Below are 19,365 nucleotides of genomic sequence, written 5' to 3' on the forward strand. Positions count from 1 at the left end.
CCATTGTCTTCTTTTAATCTTCTCGATTCTCTTTCCGCCACAACATATGTATGTGCATGTCAATACTCTATTTAATGTAAATGATTCACCATCAAAATACAAAAAAAAAATATTTCTTACCAAGGGAACAACAACATTATGCAATGAGCATTCCATAAAGAATCTGTCCTTGTTTCTTCAGTCATTTGTAAAGGATAGCAATTGACTACATCACTACTGTAATGTAAGAATATATGATAAATAAACAACAATTTCAACCTGGTAAAATGGAACATCTTAGTTAAATCAATTGCTACTTCGACAAGATTAACAAAAGTACTTGGATGAGATGATAACAACATGGTTAAATTTGTTCTCTTAAGTAATCCACTTGCTAACTAGCAGATTCTACATCGTCCTCCCTATTTTCTTGGAAACATTTTTTGCTCTGATAAAGCTTTAACAGTTGAGACGATTCCTCCTTAAAACGCATCACAAAAATTTTAAGAAACAACTCTTCAGAAACACCAAACGAGGTATACAACTTGGCACTCTTCTCTCTCAAACCTTTATCTTGGAAGGGTCGAACCCCATTTCCTTAACTTCATCAATAGTCTCCTCAAGTTAGTAGACAAGAATATAAAGGGTCTCCCTTTGAACAAATAGCCGATGTCGGAATCCTTGACTCCAACATAAAACAACATGTCCACATTTTGCACTCCAACGTTATATCGAAAGAAAGGTCTACTATAGAAAACACAATCAATGGTTTTCTGGTCAGATTGGAGGAACCTTCTCACCAATTCGAAGGAGGGGATCATGTTGTTCTTGAGGCTGGATACGAGGATTCTGGGGCACCTATTAACGAGGCGAACGATATCAGAAGCAGAAGCACCTTTTAAGCGTAAAAATTGGAACTTTGGCGAAAGCCTCTCGTCAGCGTTGCATATGAGTATGTTGGGTATGCTTTTGACGATGTTGTTGATGTGAGCGTGGGTGAATCCATTTCTGTTGAAGAAAGCGATGACTGAGTCGGGCTTTTGAGGGGGTATCGAAGCTAACGTGCTTGGAAACCTTGAGAGCGGTTTGTGGTAAGAAGCCAAAGGTGTCTATTTAATGTAAATTGACGCTCGGATGGGCGACAGCGGGATGAGCAACGATAGGATGGGCGACGATAGAAAGGAAGAGGACAACAACAAAATCTGTGTGAAGCGCAGTAGTGATAAAGAGAGAGATTCTGATGGAGAAAGGATGAAGAGATGCATGCCTTAACTAGTTAACTAGTTAACCATACTAAAATTATTAAGTTTCAGTTTTTTTAATCTAAATTGTAAAATAATTTAATTAGTTTTTAGTAAAAACAGTTTAGTCTTTTTTATAAAATAATACAGTTAACTGCAGTTCAAGTTCAGTTTGATAACTATGCCTACCCCTAGTTAACTATAATTCAAGTTGCCCACCCTATGGTGCCTTAAACATGTTTTGAGTTTAATAATAATAAAAAAGTTAATCACCTACAATTTATAACAACTTATTTTTTATGAATTACATTTCATTTTAATATAATTTTATCAATTTTAACTTTTTCTATTTTAAATAATAACCTTTGTTTCCTTTTAACTTAACTTACATTAATTATATTTTATTTTAAATTACTTTTATAATAAAAAGTAACATGATAACTATTCAATTTTATTAACTAAAATATTTTTTTAATTTATTAATTCCATCACATCATTCACTAATTTTTATAAATTTTTCTTTTAGGTCTCTTTTTTCTTATCATTTTCCCCTTAATCCAAACAACCTTACTTTTATCTTTGTTTTTTCCTTGAAATCCACTCTTCCAAAATTTATATTAGAAAATAAAACAGCCTTATGAAAATACAATTAAAGACACAAATTTAACTTATGTGCAAATATTATTGCAAGCATAAGGGAAGACTCAAATAAACATTTATACAGATATGAAAGATTTATTATCCACTTTAAGAAAAAAAAATCTCAAAGAATATATAAACTTTATTTTTATTTTAATTGTGTTAATAGAATACTTTTTAGTTGATTAATTATTTCAGCTGTGTTCTAAATGTTTGAAAGAAAGTTTTTATATTTGAACAAGTATTTTGGTTATTGAAAGTCGATAAGTTATATATATATATATATATATATATATATATTAAAAAGTATTCATGTAGTGTAATTGATTTAATGACAAACATTTCATGTTAGAAAGTTAACAAAAACAACAATAAATAACGACAAATCTACTATAATATACATGTGATAATAATTTGTTATGAACTAAGGAGTGTATAACTAATTGTAATTAACGAAATAATAATTGCAAAGAATTAGTTACACATTTGCGAGCCAATAATTATTAGTTACATTGAAAGGGATGAACTATAGATAATGAAACCAACATTGAGAGAATAATTACGGATTTGTGGCAAAAGCACACTGGTGAATAGAATGAGAGGTATAAAACTTTCTCATTTCAATTAAAAAGAAATTTAACCATGAATTAATTACAATTTTCTACATAATAAAAAAGAATACACATCTTGCTAATTAACTAATTAGGTTTATTAATGACACACTCCTTGAGTATCTATAACTATTTTTTCTATTTTTGTACCCAATATTTAATAAATGTTAATTTAGTTATATGAATATTTTTATAGTAAGAGTGTTAAGATATAATTATTAGAATACAGTATTTAGAAATTTATTAAGATATGAAAATATGTAATTTGAGTGTGAATAGATTTGGTTGATAGGTGTGATGGGATATTTTGGGGACAGGCATTGGTCATTGTTGAATTTGGTTGAATGAGAAAGATCTGAGGGTGACGTGGCCTTCTCTCTATCTCTACCCAACTATCCACTCTCTCTTTCTATGCTCTTGCGCTTTTCCTCTTCCCTTTCCACGTCCCTTTCTCCGCTATGCCACGCCCCGTGCGCACTGCCCAATCCGGCGCACATTAGTCACCCTTTTTTTAATCGCTTTTCTCCACATAAACAAAGCTGAGGTTACCATGCTACGTTTCGCCGACTCCTCTCACCCAATTATAACCAACAATCGTTTCCTTCCACTCTTTTGCGCCTTTTGCTAACGTGCGCCGTCTGAACGGTGCCCCTTGATCTTCCTTGGTTTTGTTGGATTGAGGGAGTTCCAGATTCGCTGGGTGAGCGAGTGAGCTTTTGATTTGATGATGGTTTTGGTTGGCAAGTTGCGTTGCGGAAATGGAGGGGTCTGGTTGTCAGAGTTCTCTAGCGTCGTCGATTTTATGTCAGGGTAGTGGGTGAGTGAGTGTGTGATTTTGTTTTTTTTAAAAAAAAGTTGATTTTTTTAGTTGGATATGGAGTCTGGTGAGGAGATTAATTTGAATATAGAAAGTGGTGGTGGAAATAATGGGAAGAGTGGTGATGGGTTCATTGATAGAAGTAAGGTGCGGATTTTGTTGTGCGATAACGATTCCAGGAGTTCTCAAGAGGTTTTCACGCTTCTTTTGAGGTGTTCTTATCAGGGTATGTACGGAGACTCACCTCAACTCAATCCCTTTTATAATTTCTTTGTTTTTTTCTTTTGCTCCTTTTTTTTCTACTTAGTTGTTATTTGTGTGCTATCATTGCTTGCTGTGATTATGTTTATGTCATCTTTCAAATTCCGAAGGAAAAAAGTGTTGTTTTTGGAGTTTCTTGTGAAAAGTATTAATTTGAATATGTTGCTAGAAAAAAGAGTACTTTGGAATCGGATTTTGTTGGCGAGTCGGCAGCACTTTGAAATAATCATTTTTTGTATTTCTTTTTTGACACTCATTTGTTGAAGATGTATATATGTCAAAGATAAGGGCAATTTCAGCCTGAGATTTTATATATATAAACCTCTTGATTCTCTGTGCTACACAGTGACTTTAGTAAAGTCGCCGAGACAGGTAATTGACGCGCTGAATGCAGAGGGGCAACATATAGATATCATACTGGCTGAACTTGACCTTCCAACAAAGAAGGGCATGAAGATGTTGAAGTACATAGCACGGGATAAAGAGTTTCGCAGAATCCCTGTTATAAGTAAGCTCTGGTTCTTTATATTGCTAAGAAACCAATGAAACTCTTGAATTTAAGCCAATTATGTTGCGCTCATCAATGTTTTGAATATTTTGTTTTTATAAGTGATGTCCGCACAAGATGAGGTATCCGTTGTTGTTAAGTGCTTGAGACTTGGAGCAGCTGACTATCTAGTAAAGCCCTTACGTACTAATGAACTATTAAATTTGTGGACGCACATGTGGAGACGGAGGCGCATGGTTCGTATTGGTCAACTTCATATTTTGGATGTTCCCCAGTTTTTGTATTTTTTTCAACCTGTTGTCTGTAAAATCTGGGCACTATAAAATTGATGCAGATTAGACTCACCACTGTTTTGTGCTGTCAACTTTTACCATCATATCATAGTCACTAGTTTTGGAAAGTTAGGTTGTCAAGATTTAAGCCTCACATGAACCACGGTTTGAATAATGCGATATAATACGTAATTTTTTGATATATTAGATGAGTTAGATATATTAGTAGTTTTGACTTTTTTTTCTTGTTAAGTTTTGAGGTTGATCTTGCCAATCTAAGTTCTACCAAAAGCTTTTCTAAGTTTTATCTAGTTAGTTTGCATTATTTTGAAAACAAAACCATTTGCCTAATTTTGCATGGAACTATTAGAGGATATGCTTAAGCTTTATAGAAGCCACATTGCATGCCAATTATCGGGCTACCTCGTCTGTGCAGCAGTTTATGGGTAAAGCCAAATTACTTCATGTCTGTTACCATCACACAGATATCAATTTTAGTTGATAATTTCGTTTTTGCATTGCATTAAGTTATATACATTGAATTTGTCAGATAATTTAGGTTTTGGAAAGAAGTAAGGGACCTTGAGTTAACAGGAGGCTTGATGTAGAAACAATTTGCATTGATGATGAATTAACCATAAAATTTTGCATGAGATATAGAATGTTAGGGCTGCTCCTCCACTTTACCTAGCATGATTCTGCTCTTTGCATGCATGAACTTTTCTCTTGATTTTCCAATTCATTTTTAGACCTACCCAATTTTAAATTGAAATTTTTATATCTTTGCTTGCAGCTTGGACTTGTAGAGAAGAACATCTTGAATTATGAGTTTGATCTTGTAGCATCAGATCCCAGTGATGCCAATACAAACAGTACCACCTTGTTCTCTGATGACACAGATGACAAGTCCAAGAGAAGCAACAATCCAGAGGTGGGATTGTCAGTCCAACAAGAGCTAGAGGTGAGTGGTGAAGTATTTAAATAATGCAACAATTCAACCAACATTGTCTCCAATCAATAAATTTGTACATCATGGTAAACTTTGAAATTAAGTTTATCCACGAAGGGGTAATTTTTATTCGACTTTGACAACGTATTCATATCACCATTCAATGTTAAGGTAACATCAAGTCTGATGCCACTATAGAGATTGAATTATAAACCGGGAAGCATAGGTAAAATAAATTGTTGATTGTGGAGCAAAGGCAATGACTATGTTCATAGGAATTCAAACAAAGAATCAGATTCAAGTTATAAATAAATTAATTGTTATAAATAAATTAATTCCCTAAAACCAATTTTAAGTAGCATGGTCATGGAAATCATAAGCAAAACCTGGAAGTTTATGAAGTGATACTTTGAAAAGTATTATTTTCATATAAATTTAGATGTAATGTAAAATCCAGTCTTTACCAAATTATCTAATTTTTTTCAGTAGTTATTCCTTGACATTAGTATTTGTGTGTCTTCTCCACACAGATCGAAAGTTACTCCTGTAGTGCAGAAAAGGGATATCAGTTATCTGCAAGTGTAAATGGGTTTAGATGTAACATTTCTCTATTACCTTTTATCGGTCAGACATTGAAGGGTGTTTAAGCCATGAGTAGACATTATTATGTAGCTACTAATAACTTCAAATCGCAAGTGTTCTAGTATGTGGTCATTTATGCATATAATTTACTTTTTCAGTCTACTATTGCAATTGCGGTTGCTGTTGAGAAACCTCTAGATGCTCATGCATCAGAACACGGGCCTGAAGTCGATGGATTTAATGATCATCGAACAGGTGTGCTTCTTTTCGTCGTTTGACCTTTTTTCAATAGCCATAAGTTATTTATTGATTATTTTCTATAAAAATAAAGTTATATATTGTAGCACCAACTACTTCTAAGTATGATTCTAGGAACTTGTTTTGAAATCACTTGTTCTTTACTTGCCTTTTATAGCTCCGTACTTTTTAATATCTTAATGGTTTAATCTGAATTGGAATTTGAGCTCCTGTGGTTGAAATTTTTTGTAGCACATACCCATTTCAGTTTATCGTTTTATCTCCGATTTGTTGTAATTTTGTAGCACCTTTTTCATCTGGTCCGAAGAAGAGTGAACTAAGGATAGGGGAGTCATCGGCCTTTTTCACGTATGTCAAAGCATCTATACTGAAGAGCAACTTTGAAGGGGTTGTTAACGTTGACAACCATGGTGCTGCTCATGTGAGGATGGAAGTTATGCATCAAGCATGTGCTCAACAAGGGGTTAATGACCTTCAAACACGTGAAAATGGAGAGACCTGTGAAAGTCAATCGCAAGATGACTTACCCAGCAGCAGTAGTATACCTGATTCTCTCTCTATGGAAAGGTCTTGTACTCCACCTGCATCAATGGAAGTTTCCCCGCAAAAGCACAAAGAAGAAAATTTCCATCACGGTGTGATGCATCCAAGAAATGGGACTCATTGTTCTGAGCATGAAGTATCTGGCATGTCTTCCCAACATACTTATCCATATTATATTTCAGGAGTTGTTAATCATGTCATGATGCCTTCATCTGCACAGATGTATCACCAGAAGAATATGCAGGACCTACAGAATCATCCTAGTGCAGCTATGATTGCTCAATACAGTCATCTTCCCCAAGGTGGTCCTCACGGACCAGGGATGACATCTTTCCCATACTACCCAATGAGTATATGCTTACAACCTGGTCAGGTCCCTCAACCCCATTCATGGCCATCATTTGGCAGCTCGAGTTCATCAGAAGCAAAATTAAGTAAAGTTGACAGGAGAGAAGCAGCACTGATGAAGTTCAGACAGAAAAGGAAAGAGCGCTGCTTTGATAAGAAAATTAGGTATGTTAACAGGAAACGACTTGCTGAAAGACGGCCTCGAGTGAGGGGACAGTTTGTCAGAAAATTAAACAGTGCCAATGTTGATCTCAATGGCCAGCCTGCATCAATTGACTATGATGAAGATGATGAAGAGGATGAAGATGATCAGGGAGCAAGAGATTCTTCTCCTGAGGATGCTTGAGCATGTCAAAATTGCTACTCTTAACAAAATGAAGGGTTAAATCCATTTCTTCCTTCACTGATATTGCATTGTGAAAAGGATTCCTTACTTTTTTGGAAAGTTCTGACTAAAGCATCAAATTATTAGCATGAGCATGTGCACGTGCACTCATGTATCTGGGGTGTTCATCCAATATGTACCCTGATCTTTTACAGTTGAAACAAGCTCTTGCCTTTGCATTAGCAGCTCACTGAATGATCCATCCTTCTGAGCTATTTCTGAAGGTATTACCTCCTGCTGGTAATGTCCACTGCGGCTGAGAGTATCATGCTTACTTTTTATTGAAACAGTTACAAGCAGCTTGTTCCTGCTTATTTTATGGAGAAATGTCATGACATTTTAAAAAGTTGACCTGATAAATGAGTTATTTGTTTAACATTTTACTTTTATAATTTCACAAGCATACAAAACACTTCACCCCCTAAACATTAATTAATGAGTTTGAACATGACAACTCTAAGCAATCGCAGGGCTCCAGCAAGAAGACAATAAGACCACAGAACCCATCACTTTCTCTTGGATAATATGAATGACTTATTGAAACAAGCTTTATGAAAGGTTTTAAAAAACATTCTGAATAAAATATTTTAAAAAGTTCTAACTTTTAGACATATTTTAAATGATTAAATTGAATTAGTTAAAAGTTAATTTCATATACTATCCAGAGAAATACTTTTCCAAAATATTTTGGGAATCTGTAATCCATTTTTTTTAATATATTCCAAGTTGTATCAGTCTCAATTAAAAAATACATATATTAAAAAGCAATTAAAAATAGTTCAAAAACTAAATAAGAAAATGTCAAATACTTCATATAACTAAATATTTAACCAAAGCTATATTAGAGAATATTGATTCCTCCAAAAAGTTTGAGCCGTTCATCCTTATCTTGAATCGGTAGCATGCAATGAAAATGTTTGGTAGGATGGAACTGAGATATAATAAAAAAAAAAGGATTTGGCTATAAAGAACATTTGCCCTCTACAGGAGTCAAATCCAAAAATAAAAAATAAAACTGTTTGCAACTTTAAAATGTCATGTAAAATCTTTCTGTAACGTTAGCGACAGTAATTTGCTATGCCATTTCTGTTCTCTTTATCTTTGGCATAGTGAAGATACTATTATTTTCTTTGCATACGCCAATCTAAAGTATCATAGAACGAAAAGAATAATGATGCCTCACAGGAATGTGTAATGGTACTATTGTCATTATCTCAAATGAAAGAATTTTTCATGTAATAAGAAATTTTAATGAGAACCGTTGCTCAAACAGCTCTTGATAAGAAGCCAAGATAGCAGGCTAATGAGTCAGCTTGAAATATAAAATGATTATAACTACAACGACCATAGCTGTCAATAAGGAGCCTACAATCCATCTGTTCCTGCTCATCCTTCTTGACATGGCGGACAAAATCTTCTTGCTTTTGCTGATGTTATCATCCACCCCATTGAGCTGAAACGAGAAACGATTAATATTCTACTCTTCAGAACTTATCAGAAGTAAGGTTTTGGGAAACAAGATCTGACTGGCCTGAGGTCAGATGGATTCTATATAGGGAAAACATTTTTAAAAAGTGAAGTGCTTATAAGTGCATTCGCTAGTTGACCTTGACCATCAAATGCTAAGTGGTGGAACTTACTGTCTTATGGGCATGGAGTAGGGATTGTCGCTGTAGATGCAAGTCTTGGAGGATAGAGACACCAAGCTCCTCAGTCTCCAGCATTGTTTTTCTGCTATCCTTTATTCTATCAGTAGACTGATTAAGTCTTTCAGTAGACATCAGAAGTCTTCCCTTTTGATCATTTGATACCTGTCCTAGCATCCATAAGTAGCTATTAGAATGCAAAATAAATGAAAAGAAGGTAATGTATCATATATCGAAACACTATAGTACATAAGAAACGTTGTACTGAGATGGAGGTGAAAGAAATTGCAGATGTCAAAGAATCCAAAGTTGAGATTCATAATATCTAAACATCATGCAACGTTTCTGGCTCTTTCCAACCCTAGAATATCCACAAGACTTCAGTAATTTAGTGCTATATAAATGTACGGCTTGGAGGCCCAAATACTTGGCCAACTTTGGCTTGAAGGCAATTCACAACGTTAACTTCCAAAAAGCCTTTTCTAACAACGAAAATTACCAGCCAAATCCAGTCTCAAATCTCCCAGTTCAAAATTAATTACATGACACGTATCAATATCTGAGGAAGGGATGTATAAGAGAGATACCGCCAGTGTATCAGCACTTCCTGATTCCAACAAGTCATCTCTAGCAGCGAAACTGACATTAGATGTTGTAACTCTCTTAACTTCGGTCTTCAAATTGGTTAAATCAGTTTTGTATTCCCTTAACTTGGCAAGAAGAGTTGCCTTCATACTAGGCTGCAAACTCCTAGCCTCAAGGTCCATTTTCCGAATCTGAAAATATTCGAGGAAGAATTATAATTGAGCAAAACATCAGGAGGAGGAAGAGAAGATAAGTCAATACCAATGTTTCAGCATCATCTAATCCAGCTTTTATATCAGAAATTTTCTGCTTCTTTTGTTCTGCGGCACACAAGGTAACCAGCAAACATTAGTCAGAGAAAGCTACGTCCTTATCCATTTTTTTTTTGCGTGCGTGTATGTTGTGGGATGGGAGTTGATAAAAGATTACATCCTTAACAAAAAGCTTAAGCCTCTTCAGCAGAAATTATACGAATAAAATAATTTATCAGAAGGAAGGTCTCTTCATCATGCATTCCCCATAGCAAGCCTTTGATGCAAGTTTAAGTTTCACACAGCACGCTTATAGTTGCGTCTGCTAAAATTAGCAAAACGGAAATTTTAAAGGACAAAACATAGGAAGCGTTTTTCAGATGTTTTTTGGCGTTGTTCTCTAAAAAAAATGGAGCCCAACTCGTTGTTCAATGCCAACTTTAAATGTCCACTTTTATTGTGCGAGTTACCAGTGTGAAACTCCAATTTTAATTAGAAAACAGAACTAAAAAGCATCTAAAGAACTTCATTTAAGTTTTTTTCCAATTTTAAAATCATATAAAAACATTACATCCAATAGTTCCAGTATTCATGAAATCAACTTTCAAAGAGAAGCATTTAATAATCTTATAGTAATTTTATAGTAATGCAGTGATCATGAAAATTAAAACTCCATCATCCTATTCGATAAGTAATAACAGAAGGTTTAGTTACTCAAATGTAGAGGTTTTAATCATGTTCATGGAGACCTAAAGCACAGAACAATATAAATATATTTTGTATAATGGTTGGAACACCCAAGTGCTCCAATATATAAAGATATATATATTTTTCTGATGAAAAAAAAAACTCATTTAATCTCAATACTTGTACTATCATTACAATTTAGTCCCTACACACAAGCTACTACTTTTAGTCCCCGAGCATACATTTTTTTTGACTCATTTAGTTCATATAAACCTTTTAATCTGTAATCTGTTTTAATCCTTACAATTTTATATGTTAGGAACTAAAACGGATTAAAAAGTGTATGTGTAAAACTAAAATAAGTAGTCTTTAGGTATAGATTCTAAAATGTAAAAATTGCCTATGTACGTAAAGGACAAAATAAGTAATTAACCATTGTATAGTATCCTTTCAGCTCAACTTGATCATTAGATGTTACAATGTTCTTTCCGTTCCTTTATACGGCCTAAAAATCATTAGCCTCAACAATATTATAAGGGTGGAACTGAAGAGCTTGTGTGAAGATAGAGTTTGATTGCATTACCTCCATCAAGAGAGGAAGCCCCAGTGCATTGCCGCGAAAGATTCGCTGATAGTTCACAGTATTGTCGCTCGTACCCGTCAAATACCTGACTCATTGTTCCCAATTTCTCTACCCTACCTTCCCAATTCGAATCAATCAGATCCAATACAAGAATTAGAAACAACAACAGCAACAATAACTTAAACGTTAATTTCAAACACACGCACACATATATCTATGAAGAAACTTTTGTATATTTCCCCCCACAATTCCCATAAATATGTTTATAACTTTTAAATTTTGCAAATAGAATCTCAGAAAACAACGAGCAATATGACGATACAAAGGAGATGAACTTGAAGTGTCGACGGAGGTTGACAAAAAAGCGTACCGAAGAACGATCAGAGGTTTTGAGGATGTTGACCGGAGAGTTGCCGGATATTGACCGGAAGATAGCCGGAGATTGATCAGAGGAGAGGAGGCGGAGAAAGCAGCGGAGCTTGCGCAAATAAACCAACCAACCGAAGAAGAAGGATCAACGAGAGTTCGTTGGGCTTCACCGAACTTGTGAGTATTTACGCATTTGCCATGAATTACTGGATTGACATTTCTGACGTGTTCTTTGAAGCCTATATTTTTTTCTAATATGTTTTTGTGCATGAAGTATTACATAAAATTAGAAAAACTTTGATTCCTGTATTTTTAAAATGATCGATTTTAGTCCTTATTTTTTAACAGTTTTAAAATAGTAGTAAAAGTTGACTTGATAATTATACAACTTGGTAAATCGTGAGCTTGGATTTTACATAGAACGTTACTCTATTCCAATGACCTCTCTGCTAAAACGGCTCGAAGAACTCATAAACCTAGAACCAACAAATTAAATACTTTGCATACAATTCATAGCAACTTCAAACAGAAGCACACATAATTTGGGCATTATATATTTTAGAATTTGAGAAACAAACTAAGCAAAAAAACAGCTTTACCAGGAAAATTGCGTGCAACTTGAGCGACAAGATTCATAGCTGATTTTCCATAGCACTGCACAAGAAAAGATGCTTTAACCTCAAAGGTCCAATGCTAACAACGACAACCTCGAAGGCCAAAGCAGATTCTCTAATGTGAAGGGCCTCTTCTAGGGCGATCTTGCAGAAGGGGTTCATCGACATTTTTACATTGCAGGTCCCCACCCCAATCTGCAAAGCGGCATCGTGTTGAGGCGAATTGAGAGCGGAGAACAAAAAGGTGAGCTTGTGAAAGAGTTTCTTACCTTGTGGAGGTTGACCCTGATTTTAACGGTGACCCTGAGAAAAAAAAATGCTAAATTGAAGACACTAGAGAGCATTTAATGTGTGTTATTTTAGCTTTTTAAGATGAGTTTCAGAATCGACGTCTTTGTGGGTGACATTAATCAAACGTCGGACACAAAACAGGTATGACGTCTATAAAGACGTTGGTTACTGCATGACCCGACGTCTAAAGGGCTTCATAGACGTTGGTTACTACATGACCCCGACGTCTAAAGAGCTCCATGGACGTCGTACATTGCATTAACCGACGTCTACTGCAACTCTTGTCTTTGGGTAGCGTAGTAGTACCTTCTTCCCTTTGCTAATTTCGTCATAGAAAAGATTGCGTCTTTGGATCTCTTATGACATTTCAACCGAAAACTGAATCTGGGTCCTTGCCTAGTTCCATTAAAACCGACAATGAAAACGAATGGTGACAATAGAACTAGGCAAGGACCGAAGTTCGGTTTTAGGTTGAAACGCTATAAGACATCCAAAAGACGCAAGCTTTTCTTACGAGGAAACTAGCAAAGGGAGAATGCGGTACAACGCTACCCAAAGACACGAGAAAAACTGCACCAAAACACAACAAAAACTCATTTTAATCGGTTCAAATGAAAGATAATCAACCAAAGACTAATATAATCGGAATAAAAGTACGTTTAAACAGTTCAAAAGAGACAAAAACGCACCTGGAAAAGCAATGCCGCAGAGAGAAAAGGCGAGAGAAGGAAGAGGAGAGAGAGTGCTCGTAACAGCGGGTTTCATGTCTCATTTAACAGCAAACTAGACGTCGGCTCCCCAGGTGAACCGACGTCTATTCTAAACTAGAGGTCGGGGTCCTCACTAATATGACGTCCAAAACAACTTTCATCAGGCCATTTAGACGTCGGTTGACGTGATCCGACGTCTGTACGGCGGAAAAAAATAACTTTTCATCTACTTGTCAGACATATACACGTCCCTTAAGAGGGACACCGACGTCTATAATCGAATATAGACGTCGGAGTGGCGGGATCGGACGTCTCTAAGGCGGAAAAAAAATGACTTTTCACCTACCTGTCAAGCATTAAGACGTATGTTAGGAGGGGCCCCTCCTAACAGACGTTTTAATGCCTACTTATTTACGAAAATGCCACCGGTCAATAATTTACGTTGGTTATTTGTGAGTTGCTCCCTACACCACCACAGACTACTCTCTCCACCTCCCCATTCCTCTTTTGCCCTTCAGTAATTATTTCTGAGGTTAATTTTCACCAACATCCATTCACTTTATTAATAAAATATTAATGGTTGCCTGTATGAATGCACCCCCGCACTCTTCCACTTCCACACGAAACGCATCTCCACATCCGGGGATGAATGTTTAGATTTTCCATATCCGTTCAGCTTTCCAATCTTTCTTTCCACCATTAACACAGTATAAAAACACATATGCATATACCAATTCTCTTTTTTCCACCTATGAGACCCCCTTTTACCTACCACTACAATTTATATACTAATAAGGCCTCTGTAGAGACATCATACATCCTAACAAAATAAAAAGGCAACCTTCTTAAACACACACACTCTCTTGCACCTCAAGTAGACTTTCCATGCACTCTCATCTTCTTTCTTCTCCCAATTAATGTTCACGTAACAATAACTCCCTCACCAACCACAACATAACATCATCCAATTATCCAACTTTCTTCTTTTCTCACTCTTCCCTTTGCATATGCTATACTACATGACCCAATAAACTCTCCCCCATCCTTCTTCTCTTCAACCATTCAAATTTCTAAACCTACTAAAATCTAACCTATGCATTTTATGAACCCTTCTTCCATTCTCTCGACGCACACTCATACATATCTACACAACCACACTTTCTTTTCTATAGCCGTGGACCCCAACTCCATCACCTGCAACTAATAAATGTACAAAAATTAACCAACTAAATATAATTAAATTAATAACCTAAAAAAACAAGAAAACGAAAAGCGAAGCAAGGAGATCCGTTGGCCCTTCTCCTTCATCTGATGTCGACCTCCGTTAACGGATATCGACATCCGTAAAAATCACAGAGCACATATCATAGAATGCAGAACACAAACAACACATATCATACAATCAATTACAACAGAAGAGCAAAGAAATACTAACCTCTTAGAGACCAAACGAGAATGAGAGAAATGGAGAGTGGGGGTGGGACTGTAGAGAAATAACGAAAGGGAGAAAAAGAAAGGGAGAGTGGGGGGTTGTAGAAAAAGAAAGTGATAGAAACAAAGAAAGGGAAGGGGAGGGGAGGTGGGGGTGGGGTGGGTTGCAGAGAAAGAGAGAAAGAAAAGGAAAGTGGGGGTGGGGTTGGAGAGAAAAAGAGAAAGAAAGCGAGGGTATTAGTGGTGTTGAAAGTGAAAATGAGAAGTGGGAGAAGAGATTAGGATTTTAACATTAAAAGTTAAAAAAGTAAATAATAAATGTAAGAAAGGGTAATTTTGAAATAAAATAAAAAATTGGAGAGATGGAGGGAGTCGTTTGGGGTGGTGGAGGAAGCAATTGTCTGATTATTTTATTGTTCGACGTCTACGGGATAATGTTAAAGCCCAATTCTGTACTAGTGTGACTCACTTGACAGCTACCATTATCTTCATTGTAATTAGAGAAATCGAAAACGAAAAGAAAAATTAAAGTGAAAATGGAAACTTTAATGGAAACAGGGAAAGTGTTACAATATAGTTTGATTCTAATAAATTTTAAAAATATTATTATAAATACAAAAATGATAATTTAATATAAAAAATTAACATACTATTCAAATTTTTAAAATTGATGTTTCATGTTCGTATCCTATTTTAGTAAAAGTTTTTTATTTGTATCCTTTCTCTCCTAGGCCGTCAAGTCTAGTGATATTGCAATTGCACAGTTCCATAATTTGGAAAAAGTACTTCTTGTACATGAACATTGGTGTTACCACTAAAACTTGATCTCAGCATTCAATAGATATAGGCCCTGATGGATGTTATGATATGAAAGCTTCAAGGTTTAATACACTTGGTTCCTATAATTTTGGGTTTTTTTTTCAAATGTTGTCGTACCTTTTAAAAAAGTTCCATATTTCGTTAAAAACGGTTTAAAATGGTTCTTTTGACTTACGAAGTTAAAAATATAATTGTGCAATTGCCTCCATGACCAAAACTGAATGATGTGTATAGTTTTTACAATACGTGACACATATGATATATTTGAAGGCGTAACTTAAAAAAAATAAAATGATGTGAGCAAGGTTTAACTAAGAGTTAAATCAAATTATCCTTGTCTAAGAATCTTATGACGATTTCTAGGTTGAACAACATGGTGAAAGTGATCTTCAATTGAAAGTGACTTGATAATTCCTTAAAAACGCAACATAGGTCAGGTTATTGTTGTGAAAATCTCCAACTTGAAGACGCAACATAGGGTTTCTCCTCCCTTTTCGTTCTGGTTTGAGAGTGTTCCACAAGAAGGGGATTTTAGATTGCAGCGTTTTGGGGTTTCCTTTTCTTGTACTTCAATCTTGCAAATTTTAAGAATTTCATATTAGGGTTTTGAATCAGGGTTGATTTTTATGTTTTTTTTTTTACTTTGTTTGCGAATTGGTTTTCCTTTTCTTGAGTTGATTTTGCGTTTTAGGTTTTGGTCTTGCAATTTGGGATTTCTCGTTCCTGTTTTTAATTACTTTGTGTTAGGTGATGGTGGAATGGTGACTCCCCTTTGTTTTTTGTATTCTTAATGCGCGAATGGACAGAGGAGAAAGGGAAATAAAATGGAGATTTTGGATGGTTACCGTGTGGATTTCGATAGTGTTATTGTGTAAGCATTGAACTTGAAAAATGATGGTGTTGGAATAATGTGTTGATTGTGGGTTTAGGATGAAGAAATGGGTAATGGGTTGTTGTTTTTCTATTTGTACAGGTGAGATGTGATAATATTTGTGTTAAAAGAATGGAGATTTACGGTGATGACGAACTTGAAGAAAAGGTAGATGATGGGCACACATCATTAAGTCATGGAACACAACAACAACATCATCTCATTTAACCCTATATTAAACTTTTTCCAAGTCATTAATTTTTGTTTTTAAAATTTACATCTTAATTGACCTACTGAACACTTAATTCAATTTTGATCATATAGACAACTGCACCATTATGTTTTTAATATCGTAAGTCAAAAAGATCATTTTGAATAATTTTTAACGAAATATAAATGAACATTTTTTATAAGGTATGACGACTTTGAAAAAAACCCACTAGGAACCAAATATTAAGCCTTAATATTAACCTTGTTTATTCATCTCTTAGATATATATTATATTGCCTCATTCGGAGTACACTCCTGAATTTGGTACTGCATTCTAGAGTGCCCTATTTGATACTATCTTAACTTCATGCTTCCGCTCAATTCGGTATACACTCTAAGATCCGATACTACATTTTCTATTACCAAATTCGAAACTAAATTAAAATTACCCAAACACAAAGCACCTACCATTGTCACACCTGTACCAAAACCCTACTGCATAACTACAAAAGCCACAAAACACAGTCTTGCCTCTTTTGAAGCTTAACAAAATCTTGGATTTTGGATCTTGGTTGTTGGATTTTCTTCTACACACGAGAAAGAAAAAAAAGGAAAAAAATAAGAATAAAGAACAGAAAAGAGACGAAGCAAGTGACGAGGTGAGGGGTGAAAGGTAGTGTTGGAAGGAAGGAGAAGAATACCATTTTAATTCTTCTTTATTTTAATAACATTTCTTAAGAACAAGAACAAAATTGAGATTACGAAAATTAGGGGTGCAAGAAAGCAAAATTAGGAATGCAAAAAGAAATTACCTTAAAACACTCGTGCAATCCAAACTAGGTTACCAAAATAGTATTAGTTCTAGAATTTTTGTTGGAGTGATGTTCCCTCCACCACCCCATCTTCTCCCTACACCTCTCCAATCTTTTTTAAATTCAAAATTTATCTTTCTTACTTTTTACTTTTACCAATTTTACTTTTTATTTTTTAAAACCCTAATCCTAATCCCCTCTCACTTTCACTTTCTTTTTCACTCTCAAGAGCAAGCTCCTCACCCCCACTGTCACTTTCTCTCTTCCACTTCCGTTAACACAATATTTTCTTCTTCTTTCTTTCTTCTCCCCACATAACTTATTATTTCTTTTTCAAAACATCTCAATAATAAACAATTTGCACTTAATTAAGCTATAAAATAAATATCTTCTTAATTGAGTTTTCATTAGTTGTGTTTGCTAAAGTTTAAATTCCTCCCCCACATAGACCTCCATGTGATCCCTTAAAATGAGGAATTCAACAATGCTGTTACTACCTAGTTTCTTGTAATAACTTATGTTAATATTATTATTATAACAGGTTTTGATTATAGAAACTATTGCACTACCTGAAAGCTCCTTGTTATAAATGACTGCAACTACAGAACATTGTTTCAATGTCTCGGCTCTGATGATGACTGATGTTATAAATAAAATAAACATTATTATTAATATTTTGTGATAATAATTAAATTATCACTTTCGTATTTGTAATGATATTTAAAAATTTATTAGAATCAAACTATAATATAACAAATAACATGTTAATTAAAATGATAAAATTATGTAAGAGAAAATATTTCTTAATTAGGAATTTCTCATTAATATTATAAAATAATATTAACATTATAAATTAATAAATGATATTTATTAGTATTTATTTAATAAAAATTATTACATATATTAATTAATTTATATTATTTATAATAATTTTATGACTAAGAATATTTAAATTTAAATTATAAAAGTTATATTTTATTCTTATAATTTTATTACTATTATTATTAATATAAATCTTAAATTATAATAAGAACTAGAAATGATACAAATAGAATAAAGAAAAACATTTTATTATAAAATTTAGAAGTAGTGAAGTGTTCAACACACTTGTTTCCAAATATTTAGCAAGTGTCGTCCGTGACTATGCATAAGACATTCATATAATTTATTCATTTTTATATTTTTAGATATCTATTAATATCTATAAATATTTTTTTAATTTTTAATTTAATCTTTTAAAAAAATAAATTTAAATGATTTACATCAATATATAAAATTAAGAAAATAATTAAGTTTGTGTGAGATAAGACGTGATTGCACTAGTAAAAAAACCTTCTAAGTGTCTAAATTTAAATTTGTTTATAAAAAGTTGCAGAGAAAAACCTAAAAGTCGAACTTAGAGAACATGGCAGTTTCGTAAACAAAAAAGTTGCAGAGAAAACCCTAAAAATCGAACTTAGAGAACATGATGTGAGTTTTAAAAATAAAAATTAGCTGTGGCAGTTTCGTAAATAAAAAGGTTAAAGGGAAGGCCAGAGAAGTGCAAAACAACATGAGAGAGTGAAGTGCGTCTTCCGTTTCTCTCTTCTCTCAGTGCATGATTTTTCATTTCCCTTCTATTTTCACTTGGCATCTCAATTTCTCTCTCTTCCTTCTCTCTGCATTATTCATTTGTTCCTTCGATTTTCATCTCACTTCTTGTCCTCTGTTTTATAAACACTATGAAGAACAAAGGTTATACAATTCTAATGGCGTTGGAATGACTTCAATAGGTATTAAGTATGGACACATCAGCATGTTCTCACGTACTTGCTTCCACAGCTCTAACCAACTGGCCAACTATTTTCATATTCAACGTCTCTGGTGTAGTCGGATGTGAAGCACTTATGTGGATTCTCATTGCTCCTGAGTTTGAAAATATTTTCGGAAGTGCAAAAAGCTTCGAACAACACGTCAGAAATGTCAATCCAGTAATTCGTGGCAAATGCGTAAATATTTTGTAAGTGCAAAAAGCTGGTGGGTCCAGGGAATATTTATATCACAAATGTTTAAAAAAAAAAATTTAAGGATGATGTATAAAAGAAATCTGAACG

At 34.3% G+C, this 19,365-nt stretch overlaps 2 protein-coding genes and 1 pseudogene across 6 annotated transcripts; 1 reads left to right on the forward strand and 2 right to left on the reverse strand.

The window, feature by feature from the left end:
* Positions 1–540: 540 nt before the first annotated feature.
* On the reverse strand, positions 541–2,967 carry LOC148203430 (uncharacterized; annotated as a pseudogene).
* On the forward strand, positions 2,898–7,769 carry LOC124821005 (two-component response regulator-like APRR1). The gene is made up of 6 exons (XM_088106165.1): positions 2,898–3,513; positions 3,895–4,056; positions 4,159–4,292; positions 5,122–5,289; positions 6,018–6,114; positions 6,402–7,769. The coding sequence occupies exons 1-6, from the start codon at positions 3,345–3,347 to the stop codon at positions 7,352–7,354; spliced, it is 1,683 nt and encodes a 560-aa protein (XP_087962291.1). The 5' UTR covers positions 2,898–3,344; the 3' UTR covers positions 7,355–7,769.
* Positions 7,770–8,579: 810 nt separating this feature from the next.
* On the reverse strand, positions 8,580–14,711 carry LOC148203431 (vesicle transport v-SNARE 11-like). 5 transcript variants are annotated; one of them, XM_088106167.1, is made up of 10 exons: positions 14,565–14,711; positions 13,109–14,323; positions 12,398–12,431; positions 12,114–12,323; positions 11,516–11,765; positions 11,146–11,258; positions 9,886–9,944; positions 9,627–9,815; positions 9,034–9,204; positions 8,580–8,846 (listed from the first exon to the last, which is right to left on the reverse strand). In XM_088106167.1, the coding sequence occupies exons 4-10, from the start codon at positions 12,148–12,150 to the stop codon at positions 8,694–8,696; spliced, it is 972 nt and encodes a 323-aa protein (XP_087962293.1). In that variant the 5' UTR covers positions 12,151–12,323; positions 12,398–12,431; positions 13,109–14,323; positions 14,565–14,711; the 3' UTR covers positions 8,580–8,693. The 5 variants fall into 5 exon arrangements, with proteins under 5 accessions (XP_087962293.1, XP_087962292.1, XP_087962295.1 ...); XM_088106166.1 differs by having other exon boundaries at positions 13,109–14,329; XM_088106169.1 differs by lacking the exon at positions 11,516–11,765 and having other exon boundaries at positions 13,109–14,329.
* Between the last annotated feature and the right edge of the window lie 4,654 nt (positions 14,712–19,365).

The sequence above is a fragment of the Vigna umbellata genome, chromosome 2 (assembly GCF_029865625.1).
Source record: "Vigna umbellata cultivar VRB3 chromosome 2, Vumbellata_1.0, whole genome shotgun sequence".
Classification (NCBI taxonomy): domain Eukaryota; kingdom Viridiplantae; phylum Streptophyta; class Magnoliopsida; order Fabales; family Fabaceae; genus Vigna; species Vigna umbellata.